At 33.8% G+C, this 18,191-nt stretch overlaps 1 protein-coding gene across 2 annotated transcripts in view; it reads right to left on the bottom strand.

Moving 5' to 3' along the window:
* Positions 1-438: 438 nt before the first annotated feature.
* arfgef1 (ADP-ribosylation factor guanine nucleotide-exchange factor 1 (brefeldin A-inhibited)) overlaps positions 439-18,191 on the bottom strand; it is a 73,032-nt gene continuing 55,279 nt past the window's right edge. The window contains exons 23-39 of one of the 2 annotated variants that reach the window (XM_058765058.1): positions 17,721-17,808; positions 17,585-17,625; positions 15,293-15,462; positions 14,915-15,066; positions 11,744-11,916; positions 10,736-10,896; positions 10,129-10,259; positions 8,780-8,913; positions 8,459-8,590; positions 8,136-8,274; positions 7,078-7,147; positions 6,821-6,941; positions 6,372-6,511; positions 5,590-5,758; positions 5,205-5,343; positions 3,239-3,356; positions 439-1,795 (exon numbers count right to left, since the gene is read on the bottom strand). In XM_058765058.1, coding sequence (XP_058621041.1) covers positions 1,616-1,795; positions 3,239-3,356; positions 5,205-5,343; positions 5,590-5,758; positions 6,372-6,511; positions 6,821-6,941; positions 7,078-7,147; positions 8,136-8,274; positions 8,459-8,590; positions 8,780-8,913; positions 10,129-10,259; positions 10,736-10,896; positions 11,744-11,916; positions 14,915-15,066; positions 15,293-15,462; positions 17,585-17,625; positions 17,721-17,808 — 2,258 coding nt within the window. In that variant the 3' untranslated portion in view covers positions 439-1,615. The remainder of the gene's footprint in view (positions 1,796-3,238; positions 3,357-5,204; positions 5,344-5,589; positions 5,759-6,371; positions 6,512-6,820; positions 6,942-7,077; positions 7,148-8,135; positions 8,275-8,458; positions 8,591-8,779; positions 8,914-10,128; positions 10,260-10,735; positions 10,897-11,743; positions 11,917-14,914; positions 15,067-15,292; positions 15,463-17,584; positions 17,626-17,720; positions 17,809-18,191) is intronic. The other variant, XM_058765059.1, reaches the window with a different exon arrangement.

Raw genomic sequence — 18,191 nt, 5'->3', positions numbered from 1 at the left:
GTGTTTCAATAATTTGTTTTTATTTTTTATTTTAAATATAGTTTTGACACTACCTTTAAAAAGGTAGGCATTAAGAATTTTTTTTTTTTTTTTCAACGATAGTAGTTTTATATGCTCACCAAGCCTGCATTTATTTGATTAAAATACAGTAAAAACATTAATATTGTGATTTTTTTTTTTTTGCAAATTAAATTTTTTTTAAGAGGTTTAAGTTTTCTGTTGTAATATATTTTCAAATGTAATTTATTCCAGTGACGGCAAAGCTTTTTCAACATTGAAAACAGAAAATTTTTGATGAATAGAAAGTTCAAAAGAACACAATTTGTTTGAAATAGAAATATTTTGTAACATTTGTAATTTTAAGGTGTTTGAAAGTTGTTGTTTTTTTAAAATTGGAATTCCTTTCATAATTCAAAATTCATCAGAGCAAATGCAGCAAGTTCCAAAACTTTATTGACCTATGACCTGATTAGAATGTGTAGTGATAATGACCAGTGTCATGTAGAGTTGTACAGATCATTTTATTCCATATAGAAAACTTTTTACAGGGCTGTACCATTACAGTCACCCTCTCTAGCCAGGAATGCTTCACATCTTTATTCCATCAAGTTTTAAAGCGCAGCTATCATTAATTTCTATACAATACAACCCACCCCCAAAAACCAAAGAGAAGATTTTAAATATATTAACTTTTTTAAAAATTTGTACATGTAGAGTGAAGCCTAACTCCAAACAGGGATACAAACCAGTGATTCAGATGCAGCTCACATTTAACTCGCCCTCAATTTTCAAGTTCCAGTTTTTTTCCTTTTAAAGGATCTCAATTGCCCTCAGTGTTTAATTAAAAAAGTGTCAGCATATATAAAATGGAGTAAATCGAACTAATCACTTTATATTGTATTAGAAATCTCTAGCTGGACAGTTATGGAGGGAAAGATGGCATAGTTCAATAATTTATCACAAAAGTAAAAATCTCCAGTGCATTTTGATCAAGAAAACAAGTGCAGCAAATTTCCGAGAAACGAACAAAAAGATACAGAAAACAAAATCTAGTGTTGTGAGATTATATTACAAAGCTGGAATTCTGTACAACTAGTTTCTTCGGAGTTACTCATGCTAATGTTAGCCATTAGCGGTGCAAACGCAACAAAATCAAACAAAAAAAACAAAAATCTGAATCGCTTGAGAAACATCACATCACATTGCTTGATATGCAACCCTTCTGTCATTCTTCAAACAGCTTTTAATATAATGCCAAGACACTGTTTTGAAATATATCTGGACCTTTTGAAGATCTCAAAGGTCAAGCATTTGTATAGTAGTAGCGATATTCAGCATCTTCATGATGTTCTAGATGATTTGATCCTATTGTACAAGGCCTGGTCATTTGTCCAGTGGGTGGGACGTAGTTCCTGATCTCGGATTGGCTGTTTGTCCAGAGCAGACCCTTCAAAGGGCAGGCGGCGGGTTGATATTAGTACCATCATATCTGACGCAGTCCATCTTTTCAATCTCCTCGTTCCTCATTGGTTGCAGGAGATCAGATGCTTACGTCCTGCAGATGAAAAGAGGAGACATCTGTGGTGTTCAAGAACAGGCACTGCTGTAGCTTCTTCTAGGCGTCGTTGGGAGCTTGGACGCCTGAAGGCTGATCTGCTTCCAAACTCTGGGTGATCTGGAACACCAATCCGATGCGCAGAAAGAACTTGCGCAGGACGGCCCTCAGCTCCGGGATCAGGTCAAACTGCATGATCTCACAAAGCAGAGGGTAGTATCGGGACGCATGGGCCTTGAACTGCAAAGTAAACACATGTGTTTTAATGCCTTTACATTTTCTCACCGCACGCCATGGTGTAATCGTATTAAACCTGTGTTGATTAGCACCAGGTGTGCTCTCATAATTGGTTATATTAACACAAAACCCTACTGTAATGCATTAGGGCTCTAATTGAGAAAGATTAAAAATGACTGAGCATTGATCATTCATATCAATTAGCTTGATTTGGAATTAAAACACTTTTCAGATCAAGCTGCTGTGATATGGACTACATCGCATTTACTAAATAATAAAAATAAGTATATTTACCATCAAAGGTTTGGGGTTGGTAAGATTTTTTAATGTTTTAAAAAAATCTCTAATGCTTGCTAAGGCTGCATTTGATTAAAAATACAGTAAAAATTATGATAAATATTACATTTTAAAATAACTGTTTTCTATTTGAATATATTTTAATATGTAATTTATTCCTGTCATGGCAAAGCTGAATTTTCAGCATCATTACTTCAGTGTCACATGATCCTTCAGAAATAATTCTAATATTCTGATTAATTTCATATCATAATCTTATTTATACATTGAAAATAGTTGTGCTGCTTAATATTTTCTGGAAAAAAAACGATGATTACAAATTTAAAAAGAAAAGCATTTTTTTTTTTTTTTTTTTTTTGAAATGTAACATTACAAAAGTCTTTACTGTGACTTTTGATCAACTGAATGTGTTTTTCTTAAAGTATTAATTTCTATAAACAAAAAACTGAAAAAAATTGCGATTAATCGCATCCAAAATAAAAGTTTTTGTTTACATAATATGTGTGTACTGTGTATATTATGTATATATAAATACACATACATGCATGCATATGTATATATATTTGAAAATATTTACGTTTATATTTATATTACAGATATATTTAATATATAAACACCACATTTTTCTTAAATATATACATGTATGAGTGTGTGTGTATTATATAGACATCATATCAAGTACACACATATTATGTAAATAAAAACTTTTATTTTGAATGCGATTAATCGTTTGACAGCACTAATATTTACTAAATAATAAAAATAAGTAAATGTATATATTTTATCAAATATATTTACATATTTTACAAAAACTTAACCAATTTTCACTTAAAGGGATAGTTCAACCAAAAATGACGACAGAATTTTCATTTTTGGGTGAACTATCCCTTTAAAAAGCAAGACTTGAATGCTCAATTGGTCATCATTATCAGACGTCAGGACTAACTATACATGAACTATACAATATAATATTAAATATTAAACAAGAGTAAAGAACAATTTTAGGGGTTTTTAATCATTTTCATATGAACTCACTCTTACAGTTCCATCATTAACCACTAGGGGATTGCAAAGCCTCAGTTGGGGATTGCTGGACTGAACAGTTCTGTGCAGCTTCACTAATGCATCAGCAGTGAATCAGACACTCACCCTGTCATCACTGATCTTGAGCACTTTGGTGAGGAAGAGCAGCAGTAGGTTAGTCCAGGCCTCACGGTGGCTCTCAGACGTCAGGGTCAGGAAGTAAGCCACAGCGTCACCGCACACGCTAACAAACAGAAAGAGAGACTGCGTTTTAGCACAGAGGATTTAAATATTCCACAAACATCTTGAATACAGCCTTAGTGACCTCTGCCGTGACCTCTGATAGGCTCCTCCCCTCATATGTCTTATATAACCCCCATCTGCCCTGCAACTTCCTTCCCTCATCATGACCTAATCTCACCTAAATCCTTTTTAGCCTGGTTAAGCGTGTCTGCAGGGCTGAACACAGCCAATGATTAGTGTCTCTGATAGTCTTCCTGCAGACAAGGAAGTCAGAGTCTGACCTGGCCTCTTTCCCATGATTGCTCCCTATTAGCAGTGAAGTCAGAGAGTCAGGGACACTTGTGTTCATGCTAAATGGAAGCGCTCCGGTCTGAGACTCTGGGACAGAGTGAAATTAGTGCTCAGTGTAGTTTGTTTCTCGTTTTAAAGCTTAATTTGTTAGCGCTAATGTTTGTTACTCAACTAATCTAACAAAACAATGCCCTAATGGTGCATGAAACTCACTTTCTCTGTTTGGATCCACGCCAGAGCACCAATCGCAATTCAATAAAGCAAACCCACACTCATACTTCAGGAAGCATGAGGCAGAGTGACCTTTGTCCATCATAAAAATGAACAAATTGGAATGAGGAACCAACATGGCTTTTAATGCGCTGCTCTTCTGAAGTCCAAGTGTTTTTAGATTCTAAACATTACTACAGCTGAAGTCTTTATTTGACTCTAACTGCAAAACATCCTATGAGTTTATCTATTAGGATCCTACTGGGTATTATTTTTAAGAGAATCCTAATCTGTGTTTGTTGTTCTGTCGCTGTCATTCTGTTGCACTGTGGGGATTCTGTCACGAAAACAAATTCCTCGTATGTATAAACATACCTGGCAATAAAGCTCATTCTGATTCTGATTCTGATTCTCGTACTGGAACAGTCTTGTTCCTTGTTGTATATCCTGTTTTACCTGGAAACTTGTCACACGATGGTAGTAAAATAGTCAGCAAATGCCATTTAATGTTGTCGTGGGACACACAAGTGTGTGTGTGTGTTTTATTATTAACAAACACGTACCAAGATACTTAAAAGACAAGAAACTTGGGTAGAACATATTATATCCCTCCCTTTTTATAAAATATCCAAAATACTTTAATTTATGCTAGTCATGAAGACGCTTTGCTACTTGCCATTACTAGTTGGTGGCGTGTGTTTGGATATATTTTAGATGTAGTATATTTGCATATAATTTGAATAAACAAGCAAGTGCTTGGGGGGGAGGGGGGACTGATATTTTCTCAGAATTGCGAGTTTAAAATCTCACAATTCCAACTTAACTCGCAATTGCATGTTATAAAGTCAGAATTGCGAGATACAAACTCGCAGTTCTGAGAAAAAAATTATAAAAGTATCAATTCTGACGTTTCCACAGAATTGCGAGTTTACATCTCAGGATTCTTTGATGAATAGAAAGTTCAAAATAATTTTTTTTCATTTAAATAGAAATATTTTGTATAAATTATAAATATCTTTACTGTCACTTCTAATCAATTTAATGCATCCTTGCTGAATAAAAGTATTAATTTCTTTAAAAAAAAAAGGTTTTACCCTAAACTAAGGTAATGAAAGCCACAAACTCCTATTTCGATTTCCCAGGATCTTTAAGATAATATTTGATTTCTGTTACAGTGGTAGCGTATTATAAAACCATCAAAAGATGTCTCTAAGCTAAATGTAAAAGAAGTGACGTGTACTGAAGACAGCAACAGCTATGAGTATGTAATTAGCTGAATAATGTTTACATGGCCTCAGGGTCTGAGAGCACAGCGGTTCCAGTCACGAACGTGACAGTGATGTCTTACTTGAGCAGTCTCCTCTGCACCTCCTCCCAGGCGTCCTGCCTGCTCTGGTCCATGTACATGCGAAAGAGGATGCGCAAGCCACACGCCAGGCTGCTGGTCTCCTGTTTCAGCAGATTGGGCTTCGACTTCCCTTTGAAACCTGATCACACACAGAGACACAATGAGCTCTTTTAATGTGGGACAGGAGAAGAAATTAAGCCAGACGTGACAAAGACTTTCCATCAGGCCACACAGGTGGCTCTATCTGATAACAGACGACCTGATACGACGTGACCTGTAAGCTATGTGGCGGCTTTTGTAGATGTGGAGAAATAAACTCCTAACAATGGATATATTTATTGCATCTCAAGTTTCTAACAACAAAGAAATGATTGTGAGTACTGACCAGCCTTCCACAGCGCACTTCTCTGTTCGTTATTGGAGTTAAAGGCCTTAGCAAAACGATGGGACTCCAGAAGACAGTCGAGCAGTTTAAACAGCTGTTCTGAGGTCAGGTAGCGATACATTCCCTGGTCCTGAGTATCCACATGTACGTCAGCGTCCAAGGCATCTCTCTGCGGGAGAAAACACTTCATTTAGACTGTATAACTGACTATAACAAGAGACACAAAATCTTCATGAATCCTTTAATATAACAATTTTTACAAATGATCTAGCATAAGTTTTTTTAAGCTTTTATTCTTATTAATATATTACATTTTACATGTTATTTTTAATATATTATTAATATAGTAGAATTAAACAGAATTGCATTACTATTTAAAACTGTTTTATTTTTATTTCCACACTTTTTTCTCAAAATGTTCTGATGATAAATAACTAGGAATAAAAATGAAATAAAATAAAAATATAATAAAAAATTCTGCATTCTGCTTTAAAACTAACTATTAAAATGTTTTTAGTAATTGAAATATTAGATGAAAAACTAAAACGGAAATAAAGCTACATAGAAAAAAATAATAATAGAAAGCACATACTAAAATTACTAAAATTTAAACTAAAATGAAAACTGAAAATAAAGGTAGTTCAAAATATTAATAAATACAATAGTATAAAATAATGCTAAAATAACACAATCTTGTTTATGACATTTCCTGACTGTAATCCCAAGTATGCAAAAGTTAAAAAACACATTTGTTTATAATCAGAGTTTGTAAAAGATTGTACCTGTGCTGCTGCAAAGTTTTCAGCATCCTCCTTCTTACTAGTTGCAGGAAAGAACACAATGTTGTCTATGGTCTGAATGAGCTCCAGCTGGACAACACACTTTATGAGCAGAGCTGCAAACAGCCTTTGTTCCTGGGCTTCTGGGGAGATCGCATATGGAAACACAAAATGAACAGCTGACCAGCTGATAGTCAGTATGTTCTGGGTGCTTTATGAAATCAGGCTAAAATCTGGGCTAAAATTTATATATTTTTTTGAATTCTAACTCATCATTTGTTGTATTTGTGCTAAAATGTATAATTAATGAAAGTAACAATATCTAGCAATTTTAGTTTCATAGTTGAGTTTCAAATCATTCAGTTATGAAATATTGTGGAGCAAAAAAAGAAGAAGAAATAAAAGATCAATAAAGAACAATAATCTGGATGGTTGACCACCCTGATACATGCCTGAAGCCACACTGAACTGACTCTGCCTGCGGTTTTCAGCCAAAGCCTTCTCCATACTGTTCACCGACTGCTGGTCATCTGACCGAGTCTGAATATCCACTGACTTCTGGGAAATGGAGTCCTGTAAGCACCAAATCAATACTTATTAATATTCTAACATTAAACGAACTCCTATAGCACTAGAAGAGCATCTGGTTGAGATGACCCTCCATGAACACTTAAACTTTGAGCACAGTCTGGAAATCTTATTTGCATACCAGCTGTTTATCAGAGTCGAGCTGAGTCACATGATCTCCCTCTGTACCAGCCGGTCTCCATGTCAACAGCCTGAAAACAACACAGAGCTGGGTTAGAGGGTGCAGGTGCCTTTTCCAGTTTAATGATATGGGTTGCCATATCACACTAAATTAATATTTTGTTTTTTATATAATTATGCCAAAAAGGGAAAAGGGTTTGATGTCAAATAAAGCTGTAAAAACTGTCAGCCCTGTTACCATTACATGTCTTCCGTATAAGTTATTTAAAAAAATCTCAATTTATTGCAGATATTTCTACAAATATCAAGCATTTAATAAAAAAATTATAGTAACAGGGTTGAAATTTTAGTAGTTAATTTAGCTACAATGTGTTTATTAGAAAGAGAATTTAATGCAAATATTTCCACAAATATTCAGTGCTTAATAATCAGTTGTTTACTATACAAAATCATAGTAACAGGGTTGACACTTCTACAGTTAATTTAGCTACAAGACATTTATTCAAAAGAGAATTTAATGTACTTTTTTTTTTTTTTTTTTACAAATAGCATTTAAGGTTGTTTACTTAAAAATAAAAAATAAATAAAAGTAAAAGGGTTGATACTTGTACAATTAATTTAGCTACAAGATGTTTATTAGAAAGATAATTTATTGCAGATATTTCTACAAATATTGAGTTTTTAAGAGTCTTTTGTTTAATACAAGACTTGTTCTTAAAGAGTTCACATTGTTGAAAGAATTAAGCCATTAGAACTTTCTCTTTAAATTATGGAGTTGCTGATTACTTTAGAAAGGTAAAAATATGATAGTAAAGGGTTGATTTTTGTATAGAGAATAAAAAACTAAATGCTGTTTCCAGCATGCATTTACAAAGAAGGCATAATATTTGGTATAATTTTTTTTGTTGAACAGTTTTTGTTGAAAATTTAAAACTCAGTCATTTTTATACATTTATATAAGAGGGAAACTATTAACAATTCTTTTATAAAATGACCCCTTAAGAAAAGAATAAACCATAAATTCTGGAAAAAATAAAAAAGAGTTATGTGAACACTCACATGTGTGGGATGGTGGTTTTGAAGATGTCTAGCATACAGTTGCAGGTCTTGTCCCAGGTCTCAGCGTTAAACTTCTCACCATTGAGGATGACCACGTTTTCAAGGCAATTAGTGCCTGATCTTGCTAATTGCTCATTATCTGTGAGGAGAGATGAGCGAGTGAGATCATGACCTGAAGTCATAATTCATATGTGCATTTCAATGAACTGCCTACACACAAAATCCTCTAGTCTTCAGCATTTTGAACAATGTTGTTTTCTCAACAGGGTCACTGTAAATGTACTGCAATTGTACCTTGTCTATTGCTGGTACTGAACACTCACCTTGCTGCACACACCAGTAGAGTTGAGAGAGGATATCATCTAACAGAACATCGCTGAGAGATTCAAAGTACTGTGTGAAAACGTCACAGATAGCATAAAGTGCATGATTGCAGGTGGTGGTCATCCACTCCGCTTTCTGTAGGAAGATACATAATAGAACATTAGTCACGGTTTTCCGTCCTTGGCATGAAGATACTGGAGTGCTACCACATGATTATGTGAATGCCAGAGAGAGTCCCGTTCCGAACAATATCTGTGCTGGTGACACTTTCTAAAATGGATGTCTTATCTTCTAGGACAGGTTTCAGTGCTGATGTTGACTTGCCTCAGTCTGTTGCTCTGGAAGCTTCATGTTGTCGAAGATCCTGAACACGATGCGGAACAGATCCTGCCACCAGTGTTTCTCGTAGGTGTGACCGTACGTCTTCATCACCTCAAACATCACCGTCAGACCCCTGACAAACAAAACAAAAATAGATTGTTGGGATAAGGTGAAAAAGACTGACAATGCTATTCGCAAGATTTCAGATTTTAACTGTTGGCAATAATTGTAGCCTCAAAACTGACACTTAAATCACACTTTAAATGTTTTGCTAGAAAATATAATTAATATAAATGATCGTTCCAAAGTTTGGGGTTGGTAAGATTTGTTTTGTTTGTTTTGAAAAAAAATCTGTATTTAGAATAAAAAAAAACAGAAAAAAAAAAACATTATTACAATTTATTATAACTTTAATAACGTTTCTGCCACTGAAAAAATAAATAAATAAAAAAGGTAATTGTGAGTTATAAAGTCACAATTGTGAGATATACACTCCCACTTCTGAGAAAAAAAGTCAGGCAGTTGCGAGTTATAAAGTCACTATTGCGTGATATAAACTCGCAATTGCGAGAAAAAAACTCAGAATTGCAAGATTTAAACTCAATTCTGAGAAAGTCAGAATTCTGAATTTTTTCCTCGTAATTGCGAGTTTATATCACGCAATACTGACTTTATAACCTGCGACTGCAAGTTTATATCATGCAATTCTGAGAAAAAAGTCAGAATTGTACGATGTAAACTCGCAATTACGAGAAAAAAAAAGAATTGAGAGATAAAAAGTCACAATTACCTTTTTTTTTTTTTTTTTTTATTCAGTGGCAGAAACGGGCTTCCATAGTTTTCTGTTTTAATATATTTTAAAATTTAATTTACTCCTGTGATGGCAAATTAGAATTTGGTGTTCAAGAAACATTTCTTATTGTCATCAATGCTGAAAACAGTGCTGGTTAATATTTCAAGGATATAAGAATATATAAGAATATAATTTTTCATATTTATTTGAAATAAAATAAAATACAAATATTTACCGTCACTTTTGAATTTTAATTGAATGCATTTTAATCAACTGAATAAATATTTCTTCAAAAAAAAACTTCACCTCAAACTTTTGAATGGTGTAAATATTTAGTGTAAATCTAAATGTATTAATTTAGATTAATTTTTTTTTTTCCTAAATACTTTTTCCTCACTCTTCATAATTTGTGTGTGGTCTTTACAAACTTTACTGGGGGAAAAAAAACACTAGGAGCAAGTTAACTCATTCTGTAGTTTTAAACATTTATCAAAAACTATGAACTATTATTAAAAAAGATTTGAGATTTGTCTGTATTGTAGGTTTGCCGCTAACCTGGTCCGGACATCCAGCTTACACCTGTTGATGATGCATGACAGCTCAAAGAGGATGGGGAACCAGCCTCTCACCCAGACGCGGTCCTCCGGCGCAACATTCATATCATCACTGGTATAGTCTTTAAATGCCTGCCGACACAGAATACAGGTTGTTCACAGAGCCTTATTTGATTTGCTTAGCACATACTTAAGCACATGCCAGAAGACACATGCTGCTTGACTACAAGCTGCATTCACTGATCAAAAGGTTTTTGCCTCAATCTGGCAACCCTTGGTGGGAAGCAGTGGAAGGCTCAATGTGGGTTGCCTTCACTAATCTCCACTTTAGAAACACCAAAGGACTAAAGCACTTAACAAGCACAAACACAGCTCATAACACAATCACCCTTCATGGAGAGCAGAAAACAGATCGTTTACATTTTCCATCTACTTAATAAAGGCCTTTAGTTTTTGCTCATTACGGCGTCTGGTAATGATCGTTTTCTCGTTAAAAGTGCCCTGTGGTCTCCTCAAGCGTAATCCATTTAGTGAATGCCTATCTAAAGCTTGACCCGGGGTCAGATCATAATTCAGCTGTTATGGAGAGCGCACTCGTTAGCACTGACCTGAGGTCGGTCGGAGACGTATTTGGCGCAGTGGCGGATGAGACGGATTGCCTCCATGCTGGTATCGGGGAAAGAAGCGTTGCAGGCGAACTCGGACAGACATTTGACAGCGTCCTGGAAGGAATCAATGGTAGCTGGGAAATGTTTCTCAAATACATTCGCTGTGAGGAGAGAAGAGACAACAGAGGCCTTTTACAAACAGCATTTTTAAACAAATAAAAATTAAATAAAAAAGTTAATAAATGTTCACAATTCAAATCTTCCTTTCCAATCCACCGAGATTTAAAAAAAAAACAAAAAAAAAAAACCTGAAACTAAAACTAAAAATATAAGTGTGGAAACTGATAAATGATCATGAATACCAGAAATATAAATAAAATAAAAAATAATAATTTTAGCTGTAATAATTCAAAGGTGTAATAGCTGTAATAATAAAAAATAAAAACAACAATTTTATAATACTTTATTTTATTACTATTTATTAATAATTATAATTAAATTAATACATTATTCATATAAAACTAAATTAACTTTTGTTCCAAAAAAAAGAAATAAACAAATTGACCAATAAGTGGAAGGATAAAAAAGGAAATGAAAAAATAAACTAAATAAGAAAATTAAAATTAAATAAAATGCTTGAAATATATTCTGCAGCTAATATACAAGTCGGATGGAGGTCCACCAGTGAAAATGTTTCTATTTAGCATTTTTTATTTTAACATTTCATTTTTTCATTTTAGCATTTAGCAATTTAAACATTTTCATAATAAATTATTATAGGAAAAACAGTGTTCTCTTCTATAAAAATACTATGATTTGTTTTTTATTATTTATTTCATGTAAGGTTTTTGTGTTAAATTAAAATTAGGTTTAATTTAAATAAGGTTTAATTAAAAAATGAATGAATTAATTAAACAAGCTCTTCATGAGTAATTCCTAAAATAGAGATTTATCTTGCATAATTTGTATCCTAAACCAGAGAATCCTTGATCTCCAGCAGGCACTTACTGACGATGTGTCCAGTTGTCTGGAAGGCCAGCTCTACAATACTCTCATCCTGATCAGAGGCAGCGAGATGGAACACAGAGAAAATGTTTTTCCACCCTGATCTAATATTCCCAGCCTGAGAGTTGACCATCTGGGCTATACAGCGGACCACCATGTCCCTAATGGTGGGAGATCTGTAGACAGAGAAGAAGCATGTGAATAAAGCAGGAAAACACATAGACAGACACACACACACACACACACACGTTTGTTTTTGTGAAAAGTGGGGACATCCCATAGGCATAATGGTTTTTATACTGTACAAACTGTATGTGCTATTGCCCTACACCAACCTTACACCTAACCCTACCCCTTACAGGAAACTTTGTGCTATTTTAGATTTTCAATACACTTCATTCTGTGTGATTTATAAGCGTTTTGAAATGTGGGGACATGGGGTAATGTCCTGAAAAGTCACCTTCTCCTTGTAATACCTATGCCATACCCTTGTCATTAGACAAATTTATGTCCTCATTTGTCACAAAAATGCACGCGCACACACACGCACACACACAGACACACACACACACACACACGCGCGCTCTCTTCATCTCATTCTGCAAGGGCAAACACATGTAGACAAGTTCATTTTTCTCCATCAGTCATGGAGTTTAGTCATGATGGCTTCTGACACTGTGTTCACTCACTAAGCCTAATGAGTACTGCAGGGTCCATATGAGCTAATATAACTTTCTCTTCTTCGCTTCCTTCCACTGATGGAGAAGCTACTTTAAAAGTGAAGATTGCCAGGCTGCTTCTAATGTAAAGTAGCTAGGCTATAGTACCTTTTAGAAAAAAGTAGTTTGCTACTCTACTTTGGCAATGAGGAATTCAATGATGATGGAGGCATCATATTTGAAAGTATAAATTTACACAAAATACAACTAATAAATAGATGAAAATAGTTTATATAATTGAATTTGAAAGTATTTTAATTTATGTTAATTTCACTACAAATTTTTTCCCACTGTGTGGGAAGATTTGCAAAACAAAACCCACATGTATACGCAAAGAAATAAGACGGAACTATTATTCTCACTATAGTGTTGTTGCTGCCAACGGCGCCATGTTCTGGAGACGCTGTGTTTCGTTGTGAAAGCGAAACTACTTTGTTTTGGCTTCCAAAAGAGGACACAACTAGAAATCAGTGGTTAAGTTGTATTTACAACACTGTTCCAGAACAGTTCAACCCAAATATTAGTGTGTGCGCAGCGCATTTTACGGAGGACTGTTTCCTGAACCTGGGAGTAGCCTGCCAGCTGTGCTCAAAGACTGTTTCTATAAAGTGGGGGAATTCCAACGTCGTTTGGCACAGTTTGGCGCTTCTGACTCACAGCCTGTAAGTACGTTTTCTTATTTAAAGAATTTGCCACTGACGATTCAAATGCGAGTTTTGAGCAGTGTAGAGTAGCGCTTGTTGTTTATCGTTTCTCTGATCACAAATGCAGACATGGTAATGTTTATGCGGCGCGATGCAATGCGACGCATAAAAAGACAGTGTAAGTCATTATAATCAGTAATTATGTTCCCACTGGATGCAACAAATGCCTCGTTTGTAATGGGTTTTATTGTTTTTGTGTCGTCGCGCCGGGACACGGCATTACAGTACGGTAAGGGACGTAACATTTCCGTCTCACACTTGAGGTATTCAGCCAATCACAACGCACTTGATAGCTGGCCAATCAGAGTGCACCTTGCTTCACAGAACGATGAGCTTTGTAAAAATTGACGTGTTTCAGAAAGGCGGGGCATAGAGGAGCAACAATAATGTACAGTATGTGGAAAATAATGTGTTTTTTTAACCTTAAACCGCATAAACACATTGTATTACACAAAATAATGTTCTTTTTAGCAATGTCATATGACCCCTTTAAGCAATTCTTTGATATTAATTGCTCATAACCAGTGCTGTTACCTAAAACGATAACCATTTAGAAAGTTTTGTTAACAGCAGAAATAAAATGATAAAATAATCTATTAAAAATCTATTAAAATATTAAAAATGAATTAAAAGTGAAAGTTGCATTAGCAAATAACTAAAATAAAAGTTGAAGTACTAAAATTGCTAAAGCTAAACTGAATTACTAACACTAAAATAAAATTACAACAAACTAAAATAATAAAACTAATAAACACTATAAGTGTATATAAATAATCCTAAAATAACTTTTCATAATTTTTTTATTAATCATAGACTGATTAACTAAATTAACTGCCAATACTATACTATATATATATATATATATATATATATATATATATATATATATATATATATATATATATATATATATATATATATATATATATATATATATATATATATATATATATATATATATATATATATATAAAATTATAGACATTGCAATTTCTACTATTTCTACAACCAATTTCTACTATTTAATTATCTTCATTATCTTCCTTTAAACATTATCATTATCTTCCTTTAAACATTAGTGTAACTAAAACAAAATTATACATATAATTTATTTAAATTTTATTGAAAATAATTCAAAATAAAAGATTTACATTTTTCATTAATTTTAAAGCTGTGCCTACTTTACAGAAAAATAGTTTGTTATTGGAAAAGCTACACTACAGAGCCACTGTCACTTGATTTAAAAATGTAGTTATTTTAACTTTTACTTATTCCCTATGGATCAATACACCACTAATGTTAAATGAAAAACTATATAATGTAGCTGGACTAATAAACAAGACCTTCTGCTTATGTCTGCATGGCATGTTGTGAAAGTCGAAAATGTTTACCGACACTTAAAAGAAGAAAAAGCATTTTGTATATTTAAACTAAGCAGGAAACATGACGTAAAGAAGATTTTAAAATATTTGGATGCAGGCACTCCAGTCTCCTGAATCCAGAGCAGAGCCCTTTAGAAGATGACATTTAGAAGCAGTACATCCGCCTGAGAGAAACAACAACTACATTCAGCACAAAACTTGCATCTCTAACCCGTCCTAAGGCAAGACTTACACATTTGTACGTCAAACCATGCAGTTTATCACAATTTGTTTGGTTATTCAACTGACACTTTCTATGTTTGAAAAAGGTCTGGCCTGTGTTATTCAGTGATATTTCACTTTCATCACAGTGTAAATTGAAACGCTCACCTGTTCTTTTTCATTATGTGCTCAAACGGCCTGAGGAAATCCTTCTGGAATCTGAAATTGGCCAACTCGCCCTTCTCCAAAAATTTCATGGACAGCTGCCTCAGAGAATCGACAGCAAAAATAGCAACATCCTCATTGGGATTACAGCCAACCTGAGCCCAAACAGAAAACCAAAGAGACAGGGAATGTTAAAGCATCAGGAGTGCTGCGTTTTCATTTTCGGCTCTTCTTCAATCTATCAACTATGCCCTCCCGCAGGCAGAGTGAAATTTAAAAGCATCATTAGATTTCTCTGATATTATACAAAGCCACCGTGACACACACTCTTCATGGACCGATTACCTTCCGGCGCTAATTTGGTGGCGGCTTTGAACTCACCTTATTGAAATGATCCCCTATAACCTCCCATATCCTGGACCACTGTAGCCTGATACGACCCATGTTGTAGTACGATATCTCCACGATCTTCTGCAGACTGAACATTCGAGGGTGTGTAGGAGAGGCCAGTTCGTCCATCGATACAGCACACAGCCATCGTACAAAATCCACTGCGAAACACAACATCGGTCAACAAGATTTCACTTAAATCTTCTCTGATATGACAGAGCAGGTCATGGATTCAAATCCCAGAAAAAAAAAAAAAAAGAAAAAAAAAGTTAAAATGCATAGTCTGAATGCAGTATACACTACCACTGAAAGGTTTGGAGTCAGTAAAAATTTTTTGTAAGAAGTTAAATTAAATTTGAAAATTTTTCTAAATTTTAACACTACTAAGTAAATGACTAAATTAATCTTTAAGCAATTCCTTGAAATGAATTGCTCATAACCAGTTCTGTTATTGTTACCAAAAACTATAACCATTTAGAAAGTTTTGTTAACAGCAGAAATGAAATAATAATAAAATAATCTATTAAAAAAATTCTATTAAAATATGAAAAGTGGAAATGTTGCATTAGCAAATAACTAAAATAAAAGAAGTTTAAGTACGAAAAATTACTAAAACTAAACTGAATTACTAACAAAAAAGAAATAAATCTAAATAAAAAAAAGATTATTTAAAAATGACAAAAGAACAACAAAATTACTACAAATTATAACAAAAACTTAAATCTTCCCTGATATGACAGAGCAGGTCATGGATTCAAATCCCAGAAAAAAAAAGAAAGAAAAAAAACAGATAAAATGCATAGTCTGAATGCAACATACACTACCGTTCAAAGGTTTAGGGTCAGTAAAAATTTTTGTAAGAATAATAATAATAATTCTAAAAATAATAATAATTCAATTCAATTCAATTAATAAATTAAATCAATAATTTTAATTAAATCTATAATTTAATTTAATGTTTCTATTTTCCTCATTTTTAAGTCGTTTTGGATAAAACCATCTGAAAAATAACTACATGTAAATATTATTGTTAATTCTGATCAAAAGTGACAGTAAAAACATTTATAATGTTACAAAAGGTTTGATTTTTGAGCACCAGGGCCCGTATTCTTAAAGATTCTAAGAATCCTCTCAGAGAGCTCCTAATTTAGCTTAAAAATTTCTAACTAGGAGTGATTCAGGAGCAACCTGAGAGCAACTCTGAGCGAGGAAAAGACAAAAACTTTTATCTTAGTGAGGAGGCGGGGCTGGCCCTGTTGCTAGCGATGACAGTCTTTTGAAGACTGTGATTGGTTGGTTGTCCAAAAAGGAAATAAAAGAGCGCTTTTAAGTGTAGGGTTTATTTTAAGCTTTCACAATTACAGGCGTAATTTTTCCTGTTTTACCGTACTCTCTCTCTCTCTCCCTCTCTCACACACATTATATATGTATATATTCTTTATTTTGTATTTACCATGCTGTCATACTGAATGTATTTTATAGGAAATGAACAGCGACAACAATAAGGTTCTGAAAGTGCTGTAACAGACCCAAATCATCGCTTCTGCATAGTTGCATTTTCCAGTTGCCAAATATGTTAATGTAGTTAATGTAGTGATTTACGTCCATTTCTGGCGCTACGGCATTTCTGCGCGGTGTCGGAGATGTTAGCGTGTCTCTAATAAGATCGGTCACAAACATGATCCCTGCACCATCTGATGTGTAGCGTCTTATTAACTCACTGTCATGCATTGTGTGCAACACATTTCTTCTCCCTCTTCATGTTTCATCCATTTTCTCCACTGCTAAAGAAACTCTTAAGCCTCTTAAAAGTCCTCGTCCGTACTCCTAACAATTTTGGACCTTAAGACCTCTTTTAAGGGTTAAGATGCTTTCTGAATTACTTTTTTCTTTACTAGGATCTTTTCTTTAATTTTAAGGGGAAACACCCACATTTCTAAGAATTTTCTTAGAATTTTGTTACTAGGAGCAACTCTTAGCGCTAAGATTTTTCATGAATACGGGCCCAGATCAGCATATTAGAATGACTTCTGGAGGATCATGTGAAATTCACACTTCACAAATTCAGCTTTGCCATCACAGGAATAAACTGCATTTCAAAATGTATTAAAAATGGAAAACAATTACTTTAAATTATAATAATATTACTGTATTTTGATCAAATAGGCTTTTGTTCAAAAACATAAAAAAATCGTATCGACCTCAAATTTACAAACGGTTGTGTAAGTGTAAATATACATGTTTGTCAAATGCAGAAATGTACACATGAAATCTTGTACTTACCGATGGCATTTCCATCAAGCCTGATAGAGCCTGTAAATATCCTGCAGAGAAGAATAGAAGTGTTTGTAACAGTCCAGAGACATATTAGTGTTTGTAACATTATGAGGTTCATTAGAATGAATGACAACTGTCTTACCGGTCGACAGCAACCACAACACTTTGCGAGCTGGTCTCTCCAATAGACTCCTGAATGCTTGCGATCTGTTTGCGATCGACGTTCCCTCCTACGGTGACAAAAATCACGTTGTTTATACAAACACAAACTTCATTTCACATAATGCTGCTGGATAATTATACTGGATTATCATAAAGCAATCTTAATCATAATTTAGCTTGAGTTTTATATGATGCAATGGCAGCTGGAAAAGTTGCAATGATGATGGTGCTTGTGTGGAACATAATGCTTTTTGTTTTTTGACAAAATGTCCTTTAAATTAAGTCAATATTATTGTCATATATTCATTAACCTATTTTACTCTCATGGAAATGTTGAAGAAAATATTTTACTTTTTATATATTAAATATTTTTACTTTTATATTTTATTTACTTTTTTATTTTACTTTACAAACCAAACATTAACAACATTTTTAAAATTTGATAAATAAC

The sequence above is a fragment of the Onychostoma macrolepis genome, chromosome 24 (genome assembly GCF_012432095.1).
Source record: "Onychostoma macrolepis isolate SWU-2019 chromosome 24, ASM1243209v1, whole genome shotgun sequence".
Classification (NCBI taxonomy): Eukaryota; Metazoa; Chordata; class Actinopteri; order Cypriniformes; family Cyprinidae; genus Onychostoma; species Onychostoma macrolepis.
Note: the sequence above shows the minus strand (reverse complement) of the source record. Positions and strands in the feature narration are given on the sequence as shown.